This window comes from Theobroma cacao, chromosome 5 (genome assembly GCF_000208745.1).
Source record: "Theobroma cacao cultivar B97-61/B2 chromosome 5, Criollo_cocoa_genome_V2, whole genome shotgun sequence".
Lineage (NCBI taxonomy): Eukaryota > Viridiplantae > Streptophyta > Magnoliopsida > Malvales > Malvaceae > Theobroma > Theobroma cacao.
In genome coordinates, this window is record NC_030854.1 from 37850111 (window position 1) to 37870318 (window position 20208).

The 20208-nt window shown below is 33.9% G+C and overlaps 2 protein-coding genes across 2 annotated transcripts in view; both read right to left on the bottom strand.

Annotated features, from left to right (window-relative positions):
• Window positions 1-1677, bottom strand: part of LOC18600368 (probable linoleate 9S-lipoxygenase 5) — a 7582-nt gene extending 5905 nt beyond the window's left edge. The window contains exons 1-3 of the mRNA XM_018120795.1: window positions 1418-1677; window positions 863-1152; window positions 523-763 (exon numbers count right to left, since the gene is read on the bottom strand). Of these exons, the coding sequence (XP_017976284.1) occupies window positions 523-763; window positions 863-1152; window positions 1418-1610 (724 nt within the window). The 5' untranslated portion in view covers window positions 1611-1677. The remainder of the gene's footprint in view (window positions 1-522; window positions 764-862; window positions 1153-1417) is intronic.
• On the bottom strand, window positions 5682-9409 carry LOC18600369 (linoleate 9S-lipoxygenase 6). Its single transcript, XM_018120504.1, has 9 exons — window positions 9202-9409; window positions 8674-8963; window positions 8326-8566; window positions 7874-8206; window positions 7658-7749; window positions 7306-7413; window positions 6904-7208; window positions 6538-6801; window positions 5682-6432 (listed from the first exon to the last, which is right to left on the bottom strand). The coding sequence occupies exons 1-9, from the start codon at window positions 9407-9409 to the stop codon at window positions 5682-5684; spliced, it is 2592 nt and encodes an 863-aa protein (XP_017975993.1).

The window sequence follows — 20208 nt, forward strand, 5'->3', positions numbered from 1 at the left end:
TTGTTGGGAAATTGCGGAATTGTCTCTAAAGAATTGCCCAAGATCTAACCCAATCAATAGAATAAAGAAAGAAAGAAATCAAGCACACCCACAAGAACACAAGAATTTACGTGGTTCGGTCTTTGATGACCTATGTCCACGGGCACAACAACAGAGAAAGATTCACTAAGAGAAAAAATCAGGAGATTACAAGAACAGTCTCAAACTCATAACCCTTATCCCACGTACACCTAAATCACTCTCTCTAAATCTAGGGTGATAATTATTCTTTAACCCATAGAGTCCTTTTATAGTATCAAATACAATAACCTTATCTTAATTTAATTAGGAATCTTATCCTAATAGAATTAGAAATTGTTATTCTAATCTAACTAGATTTAAAGACTATTTATAAGGTATATTAATTTAATTAGAATTAAACAATCCTAATTAAATCATAATTCAAGACTATCCTAACATTAATTAATAATCATCAACACAACTCCAATTTATCTTGAATGTATGCAATTAACCAGGTCTTACCTGATCTTGATGGTGGTCGACCTGTTCTTCCTCTTCGAGGATAAGGATACTCAGCAGACCCTCCCAGTATAGGGCGAACGAGTTTTGAGCTGAGATCAGGATTCCCCAAATCATTGTAGACAGCATAGTCATATACACGATCCCCTGATTTCAGTTGTCCTTTCCCGTCTCCTCTCAAGACTTTTAGCTCTTCTTCTCTGTACTTACGCAACGGTGCTGGCGTTTCATGCGGAAGGTATGTCTACAAATTAAAAAAAGAAAAAGTTAATTAATACTATAACTCAATACATATAGAATTATTTTAAAAAATAACATGATCTTCATAATAAATGTTGCTTACTTTGTTCGCGAAGAAAACTCTAGGTTTTTTATATTGTCTATCAGGGTAAATCCAAGAGTTACAGACAAAGTGGGTTCGACCTTGGCCTGGAACGTCTTCAAGAGTAATAGTCTTTAGGTAGAATTCAGCAGCATGATTATTTCGTATGATGATAGCTCCAGGAGCTCCAAACTGCTCATCCCACTCAAAGGAAACCTTAAATTGGGTTTCACCAGCTATTGGAGGAGTAAATGTAAGGTTCCAGCTCTCCAAAGCTGCTAGCTTCCCAAGCTTTCCTCCATTTTCATTTGCTACATGCAAGGAGCATTAAGTTAATGCCAAAGCATGGCTTTTTTAAGTAATTCGTAAAATAGCAAACATAGAAATTAAGAACTAATAATACAATCTTAGTCCAAGCAGGTGTGAAGTTGGCTTGCAGGTTTGGACGTCGGGCAGGTCAGTTCTCGGAAAGCTTTAAAATTCAGATACAATTTATTTTCACTTTCTTGAATGAATTTTAACAAAAGGCGAAAGAAGAAAGAGAAATTAACACAAAAAGTTGGAAAAGAAACGCACCAGGGTCAGCATTCTGCGCACTGACGAGCTGCAGAGTGACCTGTTGGCCTACCAACTCAAGAACATTATCAACTGCAGATGAACCGACGGCGTTGAAGTCCAAAACATTTTTCTTCATTAAAACAACAGTGCCTTTAATCGTTTGGGATTTCTTCTTCCCAGTAAGCTCATTGAGCACGTCTCCGAGAATCATTTTTTCCTTAGCTAGACAAAAGAGTACTAAATGATATATGAAACATGAGAATATATCTGGTGTTGTGTGTGGCAAAATGAGGGAAATGTGGGCCGTATTTATAGCCAAAGATTAATCACCTTGTGGTGATTAACTCCAGATTTAGATAATCTCTCAGCATACAAAAGTACAATTGTGCTGAGCTAATGGCGCGGTAAAACATGTACCGAAATTGTTGCAGCAACACTGTGTGTAAATTCTAAAAAATTAATCAAAGAATCGGATTCCAAGCTGGTACTTGCGTGGATGGGTGATGAACATCATGCGAACATGGAATTATTGGAGCACTTTCAAAATTTTATTCAGGCAAACTTAGAAGTGCGAACTCCTAGGCGGTTTCATTAGCCAAATTTGGTGTTGAAACGAGAATGTTCTTTGCATGGTGGTGAGCAATATACTTCTGTTAAATTATTATTAATCCGAGAGGTGATCGCTGTCTTTTGTTATGTATTTCAGCAGCTGGTCTTTTTCTGGTTTATCTGTTTCAGGGGTAGAATTCATAGCCGAGGGTTGTGATCGGTTGATGTGTAATGCTGTGCATGCTTCTGTTTGAGCTCCTTTTTAGGTACTGAAGAGCTTCAGATAAGTGTATTGTGTCTGTAAGGGGCTGTTAATTTGTATGGGGCGTACAAGGTGTGTAAGCACTATGACACTAAATCGTATTGGTTACAAGTGTTCTAGTGCATTGTTGATTTTGATTTTTTTTTATTCAGTCAAAAAAATTAAAGTTCATTAATATATTGCAAAACACCAAAGAGTGTTTATGTGAGATAATGTTCGTTTTATCTCGTTAATCTCACAGTTTTATCTCATAAAAAATATTTCATAGATTAAAAATGTTGTGAACCCTTATATGTTCCGTATCAATCTAATACATAACTGATGTGAGATTCATGACTCTATTTTTTAAAATCATGACATTCTCTCTTAATTCATTGTTGAGACTTATAATTCTATTTGCTAAGAATTTATTTTTATGATATGAGATTTATATAGTCCATGCTAATACGGTGACACTATGCATCAGCTGGCTAGAAGATAGCAAGCTATATTACATAGAAACTGATAATACAACATTAACCACAAACCTCATTTCATTCATATCGCTGATCCTGTTATGATCAGTTTCATATCATTCAATAAAACACACAGATTGAGGCAGAAGGCACCAAATCGATTCCAAACGTTACACATTTTTTGGAAACAGAGCCCCACCTGCAGCATCAGCGTCAGCTAATTAAAAATGAACCTAATGCATTATTCAGATCAAGAAGCCACCGCATTCAGATCAAGAAGCCACCGCTTCAAACCGAAGCCACAAATCAATCATTTCTATCCATCTCGATTTTTGCAAAAGAATTTGCATAATATTTAACTTCTTTAAAGATATCATAAATTAAGTTTTACAGCGAAAAATATCATTTGGTGATTGATGTATTTAAACTTATTCTCTATATATGTCTGATCTTTTTAGCGAAGATCATGATATGATATCATTGATTGTTATAAATTAAATTACATAATAAAAATTAAAATTTTTCTAAAAATATAGCATTGCGTGTAACTGTGAATCAAACAACAATAATGGAAACGGGTCCATTTTTGTGGCTAACTCTATTAGATGAGGCTGCAGGTGGCGTGGTGAATTAGACTGTATAGCAGTTTCAGGAGGAGCGAGCTGGACGTGTTGGCTTCATTCGAGGCTGCGGGAGAGATCTTAAAGATCGGCATGCTGGAAGGCCTTGTAGCCTAGCATTTGGTAACGTGGAACTAGTATGATTTTTTGTACCGATGTTCTCTTTCCGTTCATCGAGATGTGCCCCTACACATAAGAGGAACATAAGCATACTTAGCATCACCACATATAAAGATTACCATATATTATAACCCAAAGATTCAAGTAAAACAGTGCATACTTATCATCATTAGACTGAAAATATAAATGCTTTATCCACATTAGATATCGTTAAATGGTCTGTTAAAAAATTGATTTTTCTCAAAATATGTACAAATGTGATCATACTAATTATCTGTTTTAAAATATTTATTTCATTGAAAACAGATAATTTATTCTATAATCTCTTATCAATATTTTTCACTCAAAATAAAATTATTATAGAATCAAATTTAACAATTAAATTAACTCTTATAAAAAAAATAGTTGTATAATTGTTACCGCAAGTCCTCCCGATATGTAGTCTTGTATTAAATCAAAACGTAGCTCGTGACTGTCCACGTTTATAGATTTAAAAACTGTGACATGTTCTGCTTCGAATATATTCATATATATATATATATAAATCCGTGACGGACAATTATGTGTTGAAAGCGGCTGACGAGAGAGAGTAGAATGTTTTTGAGGGTACACGTGTAGCACTTATCAGGATGTGCGGCTGGAATATATATATATGGATTTTTTGCAGATCAGTTTTTGCTGAATTGTATCAACGCTTTTTTAACGGGTGGGTCAAGAGAGTGAGCAGAAGGATACAATCAGATTAGATCGAAGCTTATACAGTGAAAAGTTGCTCGTGGTCCAAAATATACGCCTGATCTGATCCCTGCCTTGACAGAAATTTCAGCCAGGTGAATGCACCAACATGTTGGCGTTGAATTTATCCATATATAAATTAAATCCATGACCGATGATTTTGTCTGGAAATGCTTTATGAGAGTACATATTTTTTAGGGTAAGAGAAGAGTGTTGCAATTTCAGGCAGTGTCTAGCAGCTCAAAAGGGGAAAAGTACCTGTGTGTTACTAAGTGTCAATATCAAAGAACAGAAGCCATTTTTGCACTAATCCGTTGAAGATTGAGATGCTCTGGGACTAGGTTGGATTTTCCAATACTTCAACATTTTCGAGGAGGACAGAGACCCTCCATCGTGAAGCATGTGTAATGTGACTATTTCAAGTATGATGAAATTAAGCCACATAAGGTATTTATTAGTACTCCATTAGTGACTAGGATGATCAGTTTATGAATCAGTTCTAACTCTTTCTTTCAATTTTCTACTTTGTTTTTTGATGCTTGGCTTTACGAAGCAGTAAAAATATTATATATGTTATCATATTAAGTGGACATTAATCACCAAAATAACAATGTTAACTCTAATTTGATTTATCAGAATATAATTGGTATCAAATATGTGTATCTACCTGGCGGTGTGGTGGTTCCACGTTGATATCTTAAAGGCAAGATCATTTTTCTGGTCGAATTTTGTATGGATTTATGATATTTAATACATTTACGTGGCTTATGGCCAAAAAGGGAGTGGTGCCCTTCCCATTCGAATCAATGTGGAAAGCGAGGATAATTTTTTTTTCCCAAAACTGCCAATTGAGAGTGCCTGATCGTCCTGGTACTGTCAAGGCCTGCTTAATTACCACCGCAAATACGCCCAAAATATCACCCTGGTTGGTACCACTACTAGTCGGTAGTCATGTGTATTTGAATCTCTGTCCATATATACAAATCCATGAGTGACTATCATGTGTTAAATGTGCTTTATGAGAGCCCATGGCTGACGATAGGTATGGCAATTTCCGAAATGTGGGGCTGGGATGGATTCATTGCAGATAAGGTTTAACCTTTTTTTGAGAAAAATCAGTTAGCTTTCCATGTTTTGTTGCCAATCCAGTTGAATTGAAATCAATTTGTCTATGTGATTTTGGAATGAGACTGATCTGATGATAAGAGCAAGACACTGATAGCATAAAAGATAACAAAATGATCTTAATATATACAGAGACAAGATTACAGAGAGGACATCCCAAAGAAACAGGAAGCAAAAACACACACAAAACAGAATGAGGAAACCCCAGCTGAAGCAACCCCAACACAGCTATATTCGGAAGCAAACACCCAACCATAGTTTCAGTAGCAAACTGTAAACAGGAAAGCAACAACCACCAGACAAAAGAAAAACAAGACACCAAGTCTTCATAATATCACATAGCAATAGGGCAATACTGTGGGTGTGTTGAATTCACAGCAACACTTAATTGGCATAACCCATGCCCCTAACTTCACTTAGATCGAGATACTATTAGGAATTCCCTTTCCAGAAAGTCCAACTTCACCATTTGGATAGAGCAAAGTGTATGGCACATTGACCGGACCAACACGATTCTTCAATTTCTCATCCGTGTTCATATTTTTCATCTCTTCTTCAATTTGAACAAGTCTATTATGAAAATCCTCAAAAGCTGCCAGTGGCATTACATCCGCTGTCCATTCCGGTGTTCGGTTTCCAAGATACACCTCATCTGATGGGTGCTTTGACAGAACTTCTATCACGGACATGCCGCTCAAGGTTTGTAGCTGTGAAGTAATTGTTCTGAAGAAAGCCTTCTCAGGGTTCTTCTCCAGCTCAGCATATTCAGGAGTGCCTTTTTCAGGCATGAACCTGCGGCTTAGTGTTGGACGGTTTGGGGAGTAACCTCCGTAGGCGTACTGTCCAAAGTTCACAGCTGCGTGGAGAGCAGAAGCTATCCAAATAATAATGGTGCAAGATTCTATCAGCTCTTCAAGAGTTTGCATTTTAGGCCACCATGGCTCATCTTTCTTGTCACCATGACCCACCTCTCGCAGTTCCTTCCACCAGGCTTGAACTTCAGCGTCCTGTTGAACCATTTCATCCGTCTTGTAGTAGAAGGAGCAATAGTCTCTCACCCATTTTTCAATCGCAAACCAGATTTTCAACCCATCAACAGCATATGGATAGTCTTCAATCAGTAGCCGAAGACCATGTAGGGAATTTGCATCATCCTCCGCAATTCCTCTGAATATATAGAAAAAAAAAGACGATCGATGTCATTTCCATCAAAACATATCTAGTAGATGTATGTAGAGGATTCGATTCATTTATCACTAAGACTATATTTACCTTTTCTTGAGATCATTGGGGAGTGCCTGTTCCAAGAAATTCCAACTCTTATAAATTTCTGATGACATCAGCATAGAATATTTTACCGGATAAAATGTCTCCTCTATTATTCCACCTGCATTTATAAGAATTTCTCTGGCCAATGCATTAATAGTCATGGTGTCACGAAAGTGAGGGTGGAGAAGTTTATAAATTGGATGAACCACACTCAGCTGCCTGTTTGTTGCAATAATGAATGGCTCTAAAACTGCATGAGTGTTCAACCTGTGGATACCAAATTCAAAGACACCAAATTAATTAAAAAATGATTTCTAATTTGCTTGATAGTGAAAAAAAATATTTAAGCCTTCTTTGACAGATCCTTACCAATGGCTTACTATCTGATGATGACCACAATCATTCACAGCTACAAAAGTTTTAGCAAATTGCCAAATGGAACCCTCAACGCCATGTTCTGCTGGAGTGTACACCTTGCTAATAATACCATATTTGTCTCCTGCTGGATTTGGCAAGCTCAATTCAATTGCCACAGGCTTCAATGTCTCGTCGTGTCTCAAAAAGAGAAGTGTCCTTGATGCATGAGTCTTTGTTGAGGTAGTGTTTATCTTCCTGAGGTAGGGTATCACTGTATCATGATGATCCAAGATAAATAACTTATTTTTCCTTAGTGCCTATGAGACCAAAATCCCTTTTCAAGTTAGAAAGTTGATAACAACCATGGTACTTCTTTGGAGAAAAGTTTAATCAATGAAGAAAAAAATATATTACCTCCTCTACACTGAGTCCGTCTAAGTTATGCTCTATGTGTTCTTTGGTTATAGAGCTGTTTTGATTACCATACTGTTCAGGGTCCAGCTTGCTAGCTGGAGGGAATTCCTGCAATTGGTTTAGAGGTTATAAGTTGAGATGTAACAGAAAATAAACCTGGTATGTATCTCATTTCAAATCCAATCACTAAAGATGGCGGAACAAAAAGAAAGAAAATTGGTTTATACTAAGTAAAAAAAATTGGGAAAAGTTTTAGTGTCGTATGTTTTCTAATATTCCTTGCAAAATCTGATTTTTTTAACAAACATGGGAGATAATTAGATAAAGAGTCTCTATTGAGGTTTAAGCTTACTCTGAGAAGACAAATGAGAAGAGGGTTCACTCCGGCAAGCATTTCTCTAGCAAATTCTTCATCTGTCCTCCATGCTGTAGGCCTACTCCTATCTGCTCTCAAGTCATTAAAGTATTAACTAAAATCAATATATGGAAGACAAAATATATAGTAAGTGAAGTCATGGATTTTGAGCTCTCAGTTTAGCAATTGTGATTTCTAAAGTATTGTTCATACCTTTGATCACTTGAGGCACTGGAAATTTTAAGAGTCGCTCCCCATCTGTCCGAAACATTTCCTTGATCATTGGTAAGGGGATGTTACTTGTAAGTTTATTGAGAGCTTCAGTAGGAAGTGGAATTCCATTGAAGTAGAGGTTGTCTACTTCCTTGAAGGAGTTGAACTCATTAGAAAAAAATTTAATTTCAAATGCAGGAATGTTGTTCCGAACTAAGGCTTTCAGATTAAAAGCAATAAAGTCTGACATCTTCAAGTGACCATATTGCTCATCTCTAGGGACGTAAGTGGTAAAAGTACCCGGTATAAACACCCTGCTCTCAGTCTCAGCATCTATTAAAATACAGAAAAATTAATTAAGAACAATTTTAGAATTAATATAACTAATGTTTAAATTGCAATACATGAATTTCCTGTATCTTGAATGTAATATTTTTCTATTTTCATCTAACCTGATCTTGATGGTGGTCGGCCTGTTCTTCCTCTTCGAGGATAAGGATACTCAGCGGACCCTCCGAGAACAGGGCGAGCGAGTTCTGAACTTGAATCAGGATTTCCCAAATCATTGTACACAGCGTAGTCATATACACGATCCCCTTTTTTCCGCTCTCCTTTCCCATCTCCTCTCAACACCTTTAGCTCTTCTTCTCTGTACTTACGTAGCGGTGCTGGCGTTTCATGTGGAAGATATGTCTAAAGAATATTTTTGCAAAGGACTTAATTAATACTATAACTCAATATATATTTGTATATGCAGTACTATTTTGGACAATAATGTAACGTAAATAAATGTTGCTTACCTTGTTCGCGAAAAAGACTCTTGGCTTTTTGTATTGTCTATCAGGATAAACCCAAGAGTTACAAAGAAAGTGAATTCTACCTTTACCAGGAACATCTTCAAGAGTAATAGTTTTTAGGTAAAATTCAGCAGAGTGATTATTTCGTACTATGATAGCTCCAGGAGTTCCAAACTCCTCATCCCACTCAAAGTAAACCTTGTATCGGGAATCACCTGCCATTGGAGAAGTAATTTTAAGGTTCCAGTTCTCCAAAGCTGCTTGCTTCCCAAGCTTTCCTCCATTTCCATTTACTACGTACAAGGAGCACTAAATCAGTGCCAAAGCATGGCTACTTTAAGTAGTTGGAAGTATTGCAGGGTAAAACTTAATTTGTGTTCAAGAAGAAAGACAAAATATAGAGAAATTAATTTATTAATTAAGCGAAAGTTGGGTCTCATTCTTTTTCACCTCCTTGAAAGAATTAAACAAAAAGAGAAAAAGGAAGGAATTAAAGAAAGTTAACACAAATGAAGTTGAATAAGAACGCACCAGGGTCAGCATGCTCTGCGCTGACGAGCTGCAGAGTGACTTTTTGGCCTACGATCTCAAGAACTCTATCAGCTGTACCTGAAACCAAGTTGTTGAATCCGAAAGCATTATTCTTCATTAAAATAACTGTGCCTTTAATGGTTTTCTTCTTCCTGGTAATCTCTTTGACAGCATTACCCGCAGCATTGAGCACACTTCCGAGAATCATTTTTTCCTTAACTAGACCAAGGGTGGCACTAGGATAAATGAGTTATGAGAATTTATCTGGGTTTCTTTTTTTCCAAAAATAGTATTTATTTGGCAGAAGACTTCAGGTAGAATGATGTGACAGGTGTGGGCAAGAGAAGTGAACCCTTACAAAAGATTTTGCTGCACAATAAACCATTAGCCGTATGCTATCATTTCCCTACACTATACAAAAAAAAAAAACTAACAACAAAAACAAAAGCCTTAACCTGGAAGACTTGACATCAACAAAGTCTTTAGCCTATCAACCAGTCCTGTAAAAACACACAAAAAAAAAAAAACTGGGGCTGGATGTGACGAAATGAGAGAAATGCGGGGTGTATTTATAGCCAAAGATATCACCTTGTGGTAATTAATTCGAGATTAAAATAATCTTTACTTAATCTAGGTTGGTGGGCTTGTTAATTGTATGAGAATACTGACAAGAAATATTGACCCCAAGGAAAGTCTGATGATTGGACCAATTGTAGGACTTTTTTACAAAATGGTTGTGCGCAATCAATGCTTACGTAACCCATATATAATGCATGCTCTTTATTTCACACAAAGTGTGGACACTCCATAGTAGGTATGTGTATCTTTTTTATTTATTATAGATGAGAAAATTGATAGAGAATAAAATCTTTTAAACTGTATATAGATGGGAGAAGATGACAGCCCATTTTTGTCACTAACCTCTTATTACTTTACCCTCATGAGCCACTTAAAAGGTAAAAGAAGAAAAAAAAAACAATAAAAAATAATATTTTTGAGAATTTGAGTTGTATGATTTTTTTAGTTGTTTAGGTTGAAGAAAATGATAGTTAAGAAAAATAAGGTAGAAGAAAAATAATCTTAGGCTCACATGTAGAAAGTTATGAAAATATAAAAAAAAAAAGTTAGTTTTTGACTTTTTCAATTTTAAAAATTTCAACACCTTCGTCAGTGGCTCCACATTTAACCTCATTGTTATGCTGCTGCCATGTGGAAAGTTGTGAGATTAAAAAAAAAAAAGTTGGCCTTTGGGTTTTACAAGTTTGGATATTGGAATTAATTATTTCAATGTGCAACACGTCTAATTTGGCTGAGCTTATCTTCTTCCATTCAGAATTGCATTTGATCTCTATATCTATCAACTGTTTTTACTTCGATTTTATCGCTTTTACTTATACTTTTTTTCCTTTCTAGAGATTTCTTTAGTAGTTTATAAGTTTCTTTACTTTTGTTTCTTTTATCTTCGGATCTTTTGTTTACCATTTTATGCTGCTTTTGTTCTTCGTTAATTGCCTAACCGCAAGCACTTACTTTGCTTTCTTTGAGGTAATTAATTCCAGATTTAGATAACCTTAATCTTAACTTAGCCTAGGATGGTGAGCTTGTTAATTGTATGAGAATACTTACAAGAAGTATTGCCCTCCTGGAAAGTCTGATGATTTGACCAATTGTAGGACTTTCTGACAAAATGAATGTGCGCAATCAATGCTTACATATCCCACATCTAATGATGCTTACGTATCCCATATATAATGCATGCTCTTTATTCCACGCAAAAAGTGTCAACACTCCATGGTCAGTATGTTTATCCCTTTTATTTATTATCGATGATAAAATTGATAGAGAACAAAATCTTTTGAACTATGTATATAGCCTGTTTGATCTATTTTTTTTTAACTTAAAAATTATTAGTAAGTTCTTATAAAAAATAATAATTTTTAGAATTAAGTTAAAACTGTTTGGTAAACTGTTTAACAAAATAAATTACGTAAATTTTAATTTCGATTAAAATTATCATAAAGGGTATTCATGCCATCTTCAATTACCTAATAAGCTATAATGTAATGCTTCAAGTTTATATATAATTTCAGATAGTAAAATCGAAGAAATCAATAAAATAAATAAATAACTTTCAAACTTATATAGTAGTAATAGTATTAGATTTTTGTTGATCTAACAAGTATCGGACCATGATGCTTCAATTCTAAAAAAAAAAGAGAAAAGAGGAAACGATATATTTAATACTAAATTCTTTTTTGGTGAAAAAGAGAGAAAATCTTTAAATAGTATCTTAATACAGTTTTGAGTTTTAGATTTTTTTTTCTCTTAATCTTTGTAAGAACAAAAAAAATTCTAGATTTTGATATTCTGTTGTTGGATCTTCTGTTTTTTTATTAGTTTTTGTAGAGAGAGGTAGAGAAGAGGAAAATCCTGATTTACGTTGAAAAATGGTAATTTGTAGAGGGAAAGAGAGGAGAGGGAGATTAATTGAGAGAATGATATTTTTTGAAAATTAATGTGCTTTTAAAAGAAGAGAAGAAAAAGCTCCTCCCTGAAGCTTTTTTTAAAGTTCTTTTTTTAAAAAATTTGTTCTTAAAAAAAAAGTTATTTTTTTTTTAAGAGTTTCTCAAAAGATCATATTTAGCCTGATTTTTACTTTTAAGAGATAGATAAGCTGAAAAAAATTAGACCAAACATGCACATAGATGGGAAAAGATGATAGTCCATTTTTGGCACTAACCCGTTATTGTTTTACCCTCATGAGCCAGTTAAAGGGTAAAAGAGGAAAAAAAACCAATGAAAAACAATATTTTTGAGAATTTGAATTGTATGATTTTTTTTAGTTGTTTAGGGTCAAGAAAATGAACGTAACAAGTCACAAAGATAAGGGCGGAGGGTAATGTAAATATGGGGGGGGTGGGGGGGCAAGANTATAATTTTTTATTATACATATATTAATGCCCCCTCTAAAATTTTTAGAAGTTTTTACTTATTATATATTTTTTAATGGTCCCTTTCCAAATTTATGAAATTATTTGTTTACAATATATTTTTAATGGTTTCCTCAAAATAATATTTTATTTTAATATTAATATAAATAAAAAATAATAAAATGACCTCATAATCTTTACTTAACTTTACCCTAATTTAAGTTTTTTTACACTTCTTTCCCCCTCTTTCTTTTTCTCTTTTATCTTTTTATTTTTACTTTAATCTCTTCTCTATAACTCACCATCATTGTGTGAAATTAAGAGAAGGCAAAGTTTTCTTTTATCTTCTTCTTTCTATTTATATTATTTAACTATTTATATATTTAACTGTTGTATAAAATCCTATATATCGTATTTAACTATTTATATTTTATATATTATATTTTTATATTTAATATTTTAAATTTAAATAGAAATAAAATAAAAATATTAGATGTTGACTGCACATTGACTAAGATCTGGTCTTAGGTTTTTTTATGTTAGTGGTCTGATGTGTTTGCCCTTCTTTTTGTTGTTGGGAATTTTTGTTCTCTTGGAGCAGCCATTATAAGTTTTCAAGTGGTTTAAGAGTTTTTGGTCAATTAGAAGTTCAATAAAAACATTTTTCAAAAAAAAAATCTAGTTTGATTAAAGTTTGAGTAAGTTCCAAATAATTCTCTTACACTTGAACAATCAAACCTCAATAATTCAAATAATAAAAAAGAGTAATATGAATCAAAATGTCCTAAACTTAATTTTGAAGAAATGGATGCTTTTCAAGTAAAATCCGATACTTATAAAACTATTATAAGTCTTTTTTTTATTTATTTACATGTTATATAAAAGTATTGTATATTATTAATTTTTTGATTATTTTTTAAGTTCAATAGATTAGTTTTAATTTTTAATCCTTATACCTTTTTCATTTTTGACTCCTCAATAAAAATTGACTAACTCCGCCCTTACACAAAGATCATCAATTATAACTAACAATCCAAAATTAAAAAATTCAACACGTCTTCTTACCGAAATCCTGAACTCTGCTAATAATAATTAAAGCAATCAATTAATGTGTCCAACAATCCGACTGTTGGAACACTCAAAAATAATAAATGTTTTTAAATTTTTGGATTATAGTTGTTGGAACATTATTCACAAAAAATAAAAGTCTCTAATTAGAATTTTGGATTATGGCTGTTGGAACGTTCACAAATAATAAATGTCTTTACGCTTTTGGATCTAGTTGTTGCTAAACGACAACCAGATATTAATTAAGGGCTGGTTGTTGCTAAAGGGCCACCCATATATTAATTAAGAGACAAGGGTGTGTTTGACCCGTGGTGTTTTGTTTGGTCTTCGGTCTCCTGTAAAGTTGCCAAGGATGCTTGAGCAATTGATCTTTTGTTAATTGTACAGTTTCTTGCCCGCGTTCTTTGTTATGTCATAAAGAGTCTTTTGCAATTACAATTTTAGACTTGCCATGGCATTTATTGACTTCCCGAAGCTAATAAAATCATTTAAAAAAAAGACACGGTAATTAACACGATTTTTTTTTATAATTGAAAATAAAAAAATTCAAACTTTACTTTTTAAATAAAGAATTATACATTAATTAACGAGTTAAATGTTTGAATGTTAGTAATTAATGCGGTTTGATTTTGTACCTTGCACAAATTTTTTAATAATTTAATTTTAATTTTCTACCGTTGGCCCCACCTGAATCTATGGATACAAGACCGGGAGAGATTTCCTAACACTGTTGTCATGCCTTCTAGACGTCGAAAGGTGAAACCAAATATCAACTGGCAACCTCCATCAAGTGGTGGACTCAAGTTTAATATTGATGGAGCTTCGACTGGCAATCCGGATGAAGCTGGCATAAGAGGCTTCTCTTAAGACGAGAATGGTCGCATCCTGTTGCTCTTTTCCTTATCTGTGGGTATTATGGATTCCAGCACTGCTGAAATTAAAGCACCGTGGAAGGCCTTGCAATTGTTTGTTGCATCTAGATGGGCATCTCTCAAAGTAATCTTTGAGAATGATTTGGCAAATGCTGTCAAATGAGGGCTCGACTCATCCTTTGCTCCATGGAAACTAAGGCCAACCATTATTCAAATTGAACACTATAAATCTATGCTTAGCAATTGGGAGATTGTCAAAACACCAACGTTTGCTAATGACATTGCGGATTCTCTCGCCAAGGTTGGTATTCAGTGCCAGTTAGACTTTCATTGGATTTTGCCTGATTCTTTTAATTATTGCTAATGTTTATTGCTTTCTGGCTTTTGTCATCTGGAGACTTTGTTTTGAGGATTCAGTTCACCTTTCCTTGGCGGCCGCGCAAGATTTTCTCCTCTGGTTGTTTTGGTATGCCGGTTATATACTGGTGAACGTGGGAAGGTTGTCCTCTGACAGGTTATAAGCCATTATTTCTGCTTGCTTTTGCTCATGATGGAATATTGTGTATGCTGCAAGTTGATTTTCATGCAGGTGTTGCGGGCATTTCATCCTGATGGAATCTTTTTTGTATGATGTGAAAATGATGTTGATGTTGTACAGGGACTTTTCGTATTTGTTTTGTCTGATCACTTGTATCTCTGGATAGGGAAGGTGGAGGTCATGCTTATCTCCTTGCTTTGGAGGTATGCATCCGGAGGGGTGATCTGTACTGCAGGCCCTGTTTTTTTTATGCACTGCAGTTTTTGTTGGAGATGAGTAGCGAGTGTTGTTGCTCCTTTTGTTGCAACTAATATATGAAAGAACTCTGCAGCTTTTCAAAACAAGAAAGTTTTGCCACAAACGAAAACCAACAAAAACCATTAGCAAGGGAAAAAAAGCTGTTAATAAAAAAAAAACAACACAGCTGCGGTACAAACCAGATAGAGCCCAAAATTCACCTTTTAGTTATAGACATGTATTTCTCTTGTCAATTAGCGAAGTTTAAATGTCTTGGGCTTTTCATATTGTTGTTGCCATTCCATCGATCCTTCATAAACGAATTGTTCAAGTCACAAAAACAAGAAGGCCGATTTTTTTGTCACTAACCCATTGAAGGTTAGATACTCAGGGACCAGCTTCAATTTTTCCAATCGTTGGACAGTTTGGAGGAGGACAAAGCAGCCTTGATGGTGATGCCTTTCTAGTACAAGGAATTAAATTAAGCCACATTACTTTTCTCCACCAGGATGCTTTGAGTGACTAGGATGATCCGTTTATGAATTAGTCCTATGTCTGTCTATTCATTGTGAAGCAACCCGAGGATCACATTAAAAAAATTTAAAGACAATTTTAATGTCATTAATTCCCAACATATTTATAACGGACAAGCGAAATTAAAACAAAATTTTTTGAATCTTAAATCCTAAACTCTATTTGTAATAATTAAAGCAAGATCATGACAATATAAATATGACAAAATATGTTAATTTATCTAACAATTCGACTGTTCTACCGTTCAAAAATAGTAAATGCCTTTAGATTTTTGGGTCATGATTGTTGCTAAAGTTGACAAGAACAAGGTAACATGGCGTATGCAGTCAGTGGATTCGTCTAGGATGTGAATCCATGCACAAATTTTATACCAATATCAATTTTCTATTGCTATGGCAGTTTACAGATTGCCATATTTTGTAAATCTCTTTTATAAAACAGATGGAATTTGACATTCCAAAACCGTGCTAACTTTCAAACCTAAAAAATAAAACTTACATGAGAGTTGCAATGAATTAAAAAAAATTATAGATAAGAAAAAATTTGCAAAAATATATAGATGGGAAAATATGATGGGCCATGCTTCCCACCTCCCCGAGGTTCAATTATTAGGTTGTGATTTAACAGGACTTTAACAAAAATAAAACTAATAATAGTTTTGAGGTTGTAATAAAATTGATTTGTTGATAATTTAATAAAAGGGTAAAATGGAATCGGAAGAGGTGCAGGAGGCCGCGTGGAATACTTTCAACAATTATTTTTTGGTGTCAAAACAATGAGACCAATGATGGGAGATTTGGGCTTTAAGGTTCTACCCACCCAGCATGCTCTTTTTCTTGAACAACCATTCACCATGGAGAAATAGGAAAGACAGCCATATGGGAGAGTAAGGGTTTCAAGGCCCATGGGTTTAATGGTTTTAATTTCAATTTTTGTAAGAAGATGTGGCTATTGATTAAAAGTGCACTGTTGGGAGTATATCATGACTAACTTCTTCATAGAGGTAAATTGGAAAAAGGTATCAATTCCACCTTCCTAACCCTTATCCCAAAGGTTGATAGCCCCACCATTTTCAAGGAGTTCAGGTCAATTAACTTCGGTTTTTTTTCTCAGGGCCAATTAACTTAGTTAACTCACTTTATAAGATTTTAGCTAAGATCCTAACAAAACCGGTTGAATCAAGTGGTGGATAAAGTGATTAGCAGTAATCAATGTGTTTTTATTAGGCGGAGACAGATCATGGATGGCATTATATTAGTCATAAGTCGCCCATATATATATATATATATAATGTAATGTAATTTTCCATGACAAATGTTGTTTACCTTGTTTGCAAAGAAAATTCGTGGGCTTTTATATTGTTTATCAGGGTAAACCCAAGAATTACAAAGACAGTGGATTCGACCTTCACCAGGGACATCTTTGAGAGTAATGGTTTTTAAGTAGAATTCAGCAGAATGGTTTTATCGTACTATAATAGCTCCAGGCGTTCCAAACTCCTCGTCCCACTCGAAGGTAACACTATACGAGGAATCACCTGCCACTGGAGGAGTAACTGTAAGGTTCCAGTTCTCCAAAGCTTCTTGCTTCCCAAGCTTTCCTCCATTTCCAATTACTACATTCACGGAGTAATAAATTAATACCAAAGAATGGCTTTGCAAACAACGAAATTAGCTTTTTCTTCACTTTTTTGTGTTTTTTTGTTGGATCAAAGAAAAGTTGTTTAGTAAAACTAAATTTGTATTAAAGTGATAGCACATAGAAGATCACCCATTTATTAAAGGACTCAACCAAAAAATTAGCATGTTAATTTTTTATATATGTAAAATTTAAAGAGAGAGCATTATTTGATATGAATTGTAGAGTTTTTTTTTTTTTTTGGAAAAGTGATATGAATTGTAGAGTTGCATTTGCCTTGAAAGGATGGAAGATCATTTCATATTAGCATCAAAGCAAGTTGTGAAGCCCTTCTTTTATTCCTTTGTCATGAATGGAGTAGAGATTTGGGGTTTTTTATTGAAAGCTAGTCGTCTCCACTGTTTTCTCTTAAATATAATCTTATAGTCCAAGCAGGTCAGAAAGCAGGCTTGCAAGTTTGGGCGGACAGCTCAGTTCTTAGACAATTATTACTAACATTACAATTCTTATAGCTGAGAAAAATCAAATGTTTGAGAACAAAAGGGTCAGCATTCTCTGCACTGATGAGCTGCAGAGTGACTTGTTGGCCTACCAACTCATGAACACTATCAACTGCAGATGAACCGAGGGCGTTGAAGTCCAAAACATTTTTCTTCATTAAAACAACTGTGCCTTTAATTTTTTCGGATTTCTTCTTCCCGGTAATCTCATTGAGCACACCTCCTAGAATGATTTTTTTTTTTTTTGCCTTAGCTAGACCAAGGGTGCTAGGATATATAAATGATGAGAATATATCTGGGGTTGGATTGGATGTGACGAAATGAGAAATGTCGGGTGTATTTATAGCTGAAGATTAATCACCTTGTAGTAATTAACTCGAGATTTGGATCATCTTAATCTTCAACACTCTAGGTCTGTGAGCTTGCATTTCATTTCATCTAAATGTTAAATCTAGTTGCCCTGAAGAGGATCACTTCAAGAATCTAATTTCATTTCTTCCAATGAAAGCAGCAAAGGCTTGCATTGCATGTCCATATTTCACACATAATCTCCTGTTTAGGCGTTTATCAGCAGCAACAGGCAAATTGTTCATGATGTTAGCTTGAACCCCATCAACAATTTATGAAAATTTTGCTTTAAATACCCTTCTCTCTCCCTGTAAGATCATAATTTAATATTGCAAGATTTGTGAAAAACGTCCATTTGTGGAGTCCTTCAAGATCGGGACAAGGGATATATGGTTTTCCCGTCTAAGGCAAACGAAAAAAAAAGAAAACCCAAATCAATGTTTAACAAGAGTCATCTAAATGTTAAATCTAGTGACTGTTAAATTTTCAAGCAAGACCTGATCAAAGTAAGAAATTGATAGTACAAGAAATTAGGTCAAAGTTGTTACAATATTACACAGAAATTAGATCAATGAGATTGATTTGTTGCAGTAATAGCAACATTTATTTGTATATAAACAAGGAATTATAGCCCTTAATTGGTCAAAGTACTTCATAAGTCTTTGTACTATCAAATTTTCATTAATTTAGTTCTTCTACTCCAAAATTGTTTAATTTAGTCCATATATTTTAAAATTTTGTCCAAATTGAGTGCCTTTACCTAACTCTATTCAAATTAACCATTAGTGATACTGATGTTTCGTTGACATTTCAGATAATGCTAATATCATATTAACATGTTAGATGATATTAATTGACATAATGCTGACGTGACACTAACATGTCAAAAAAAAATTTTTGGATATAAAAAAATTTTCATCACGTCAATTATTTTTATGTAGAATAGAAACTAATTAAACAAAATGCTATAGACTAAAATTAAATTGAACAAAACTCTATAATACAAGGACTTCGTAGGTACCTTTACCATTTTTAGTTTCACATTACATATGAGAATGTTAGACTTCCTTATAAGATAAAATGGTGTATGAAGTGTATGAAAATCTTGAAACAGTGTAGTTAAATACAATTTGTGCTTATAAAATGATATATAGTAGGTGAGTGTATTTTCTACTTGAAACCTTGCTATCTTTTGATTTGTTGATTTATTTATGTAAATTTAAAGAAAAAAAATCATGCAATGACATCATTGGATTAACTTCTCTTTGTACTAGGAACCAAGAAAATTTAACAATTTGATTAAAGTTACAAACCAATTACAAAATTATCAACCATAGTTACAAAAAGGTCAACTTTACTTACAAAAATATAAACTTTAGTTACAAAAGAATTGTAATATCCATTTAATTACAAAAATAACTATTGCAACAGTCAAAATAACAACAGTAATGTCAATACCAACCAATATAGCAAAACAGTAACAATATCAACCACACAACATCATCAAACTTTTCTGATGCTTTCTTGAGTTGAAACTGGTGCATCATCTTTTATTTTTTTTATTTTTGAAAAGTGAAATTTTATTAACCTCATCACTGACATGCCATTTCGAATCTCAAGCTTCAGTTGCAAGACTCTTACGACATAAAAGTTAGTGAAGGTGAAGCAGACAGTACAATTACCCACAAGAACCTACTACACATAAAAAAACCTAGTGCATCATCTAGTAAATCAGCAACTAATAACTTCAATTTGCCTTTTTGTTTCTGTTTGTAGTTTTTTTATAACAATAGCAACAAATTCTATGTTTTAATGGTAAAAATAAAGTAACAACATTGTCAACCCAATGTAATTAGTTTTCTTCCCACTAATAGCCTTCTAGTAGATATAAATAATGTAGAACTGTAGTTATCAGTTGCAACTACCAATTAATTTCCCTTACCAATGTAGAAAAGGAACTACAATGACTTAGAATTTACTAAACTCGATTACCAACCTTAAGTTGGATGAAATCTACAATAAAATGGTTAGCTTAAGTTGAATGATTCTTTTCTTTACATATCGATATTGCCTGGGTTCATCCTTTTGAATAAATAGATTTGGAAAAAGAAAATTAAAAATCACCCATTTTTTTCTTAAGTTTAATTTCCCGATTTCTCTCCTATTAAATAAAGGAAAATATGAAAAGGAAAAACTAATTTGTTTCCAACCTTGTCCTTCCTTTTGCTCTTTCACTTGTATCAAACACAGTGTTGGCAACATAATCGTGGCATAACAAAAGGATGAAAACACGTTAAGTGATTGAATACACGAGAACCTTTGCTTATAAACAAAAGTCTCAA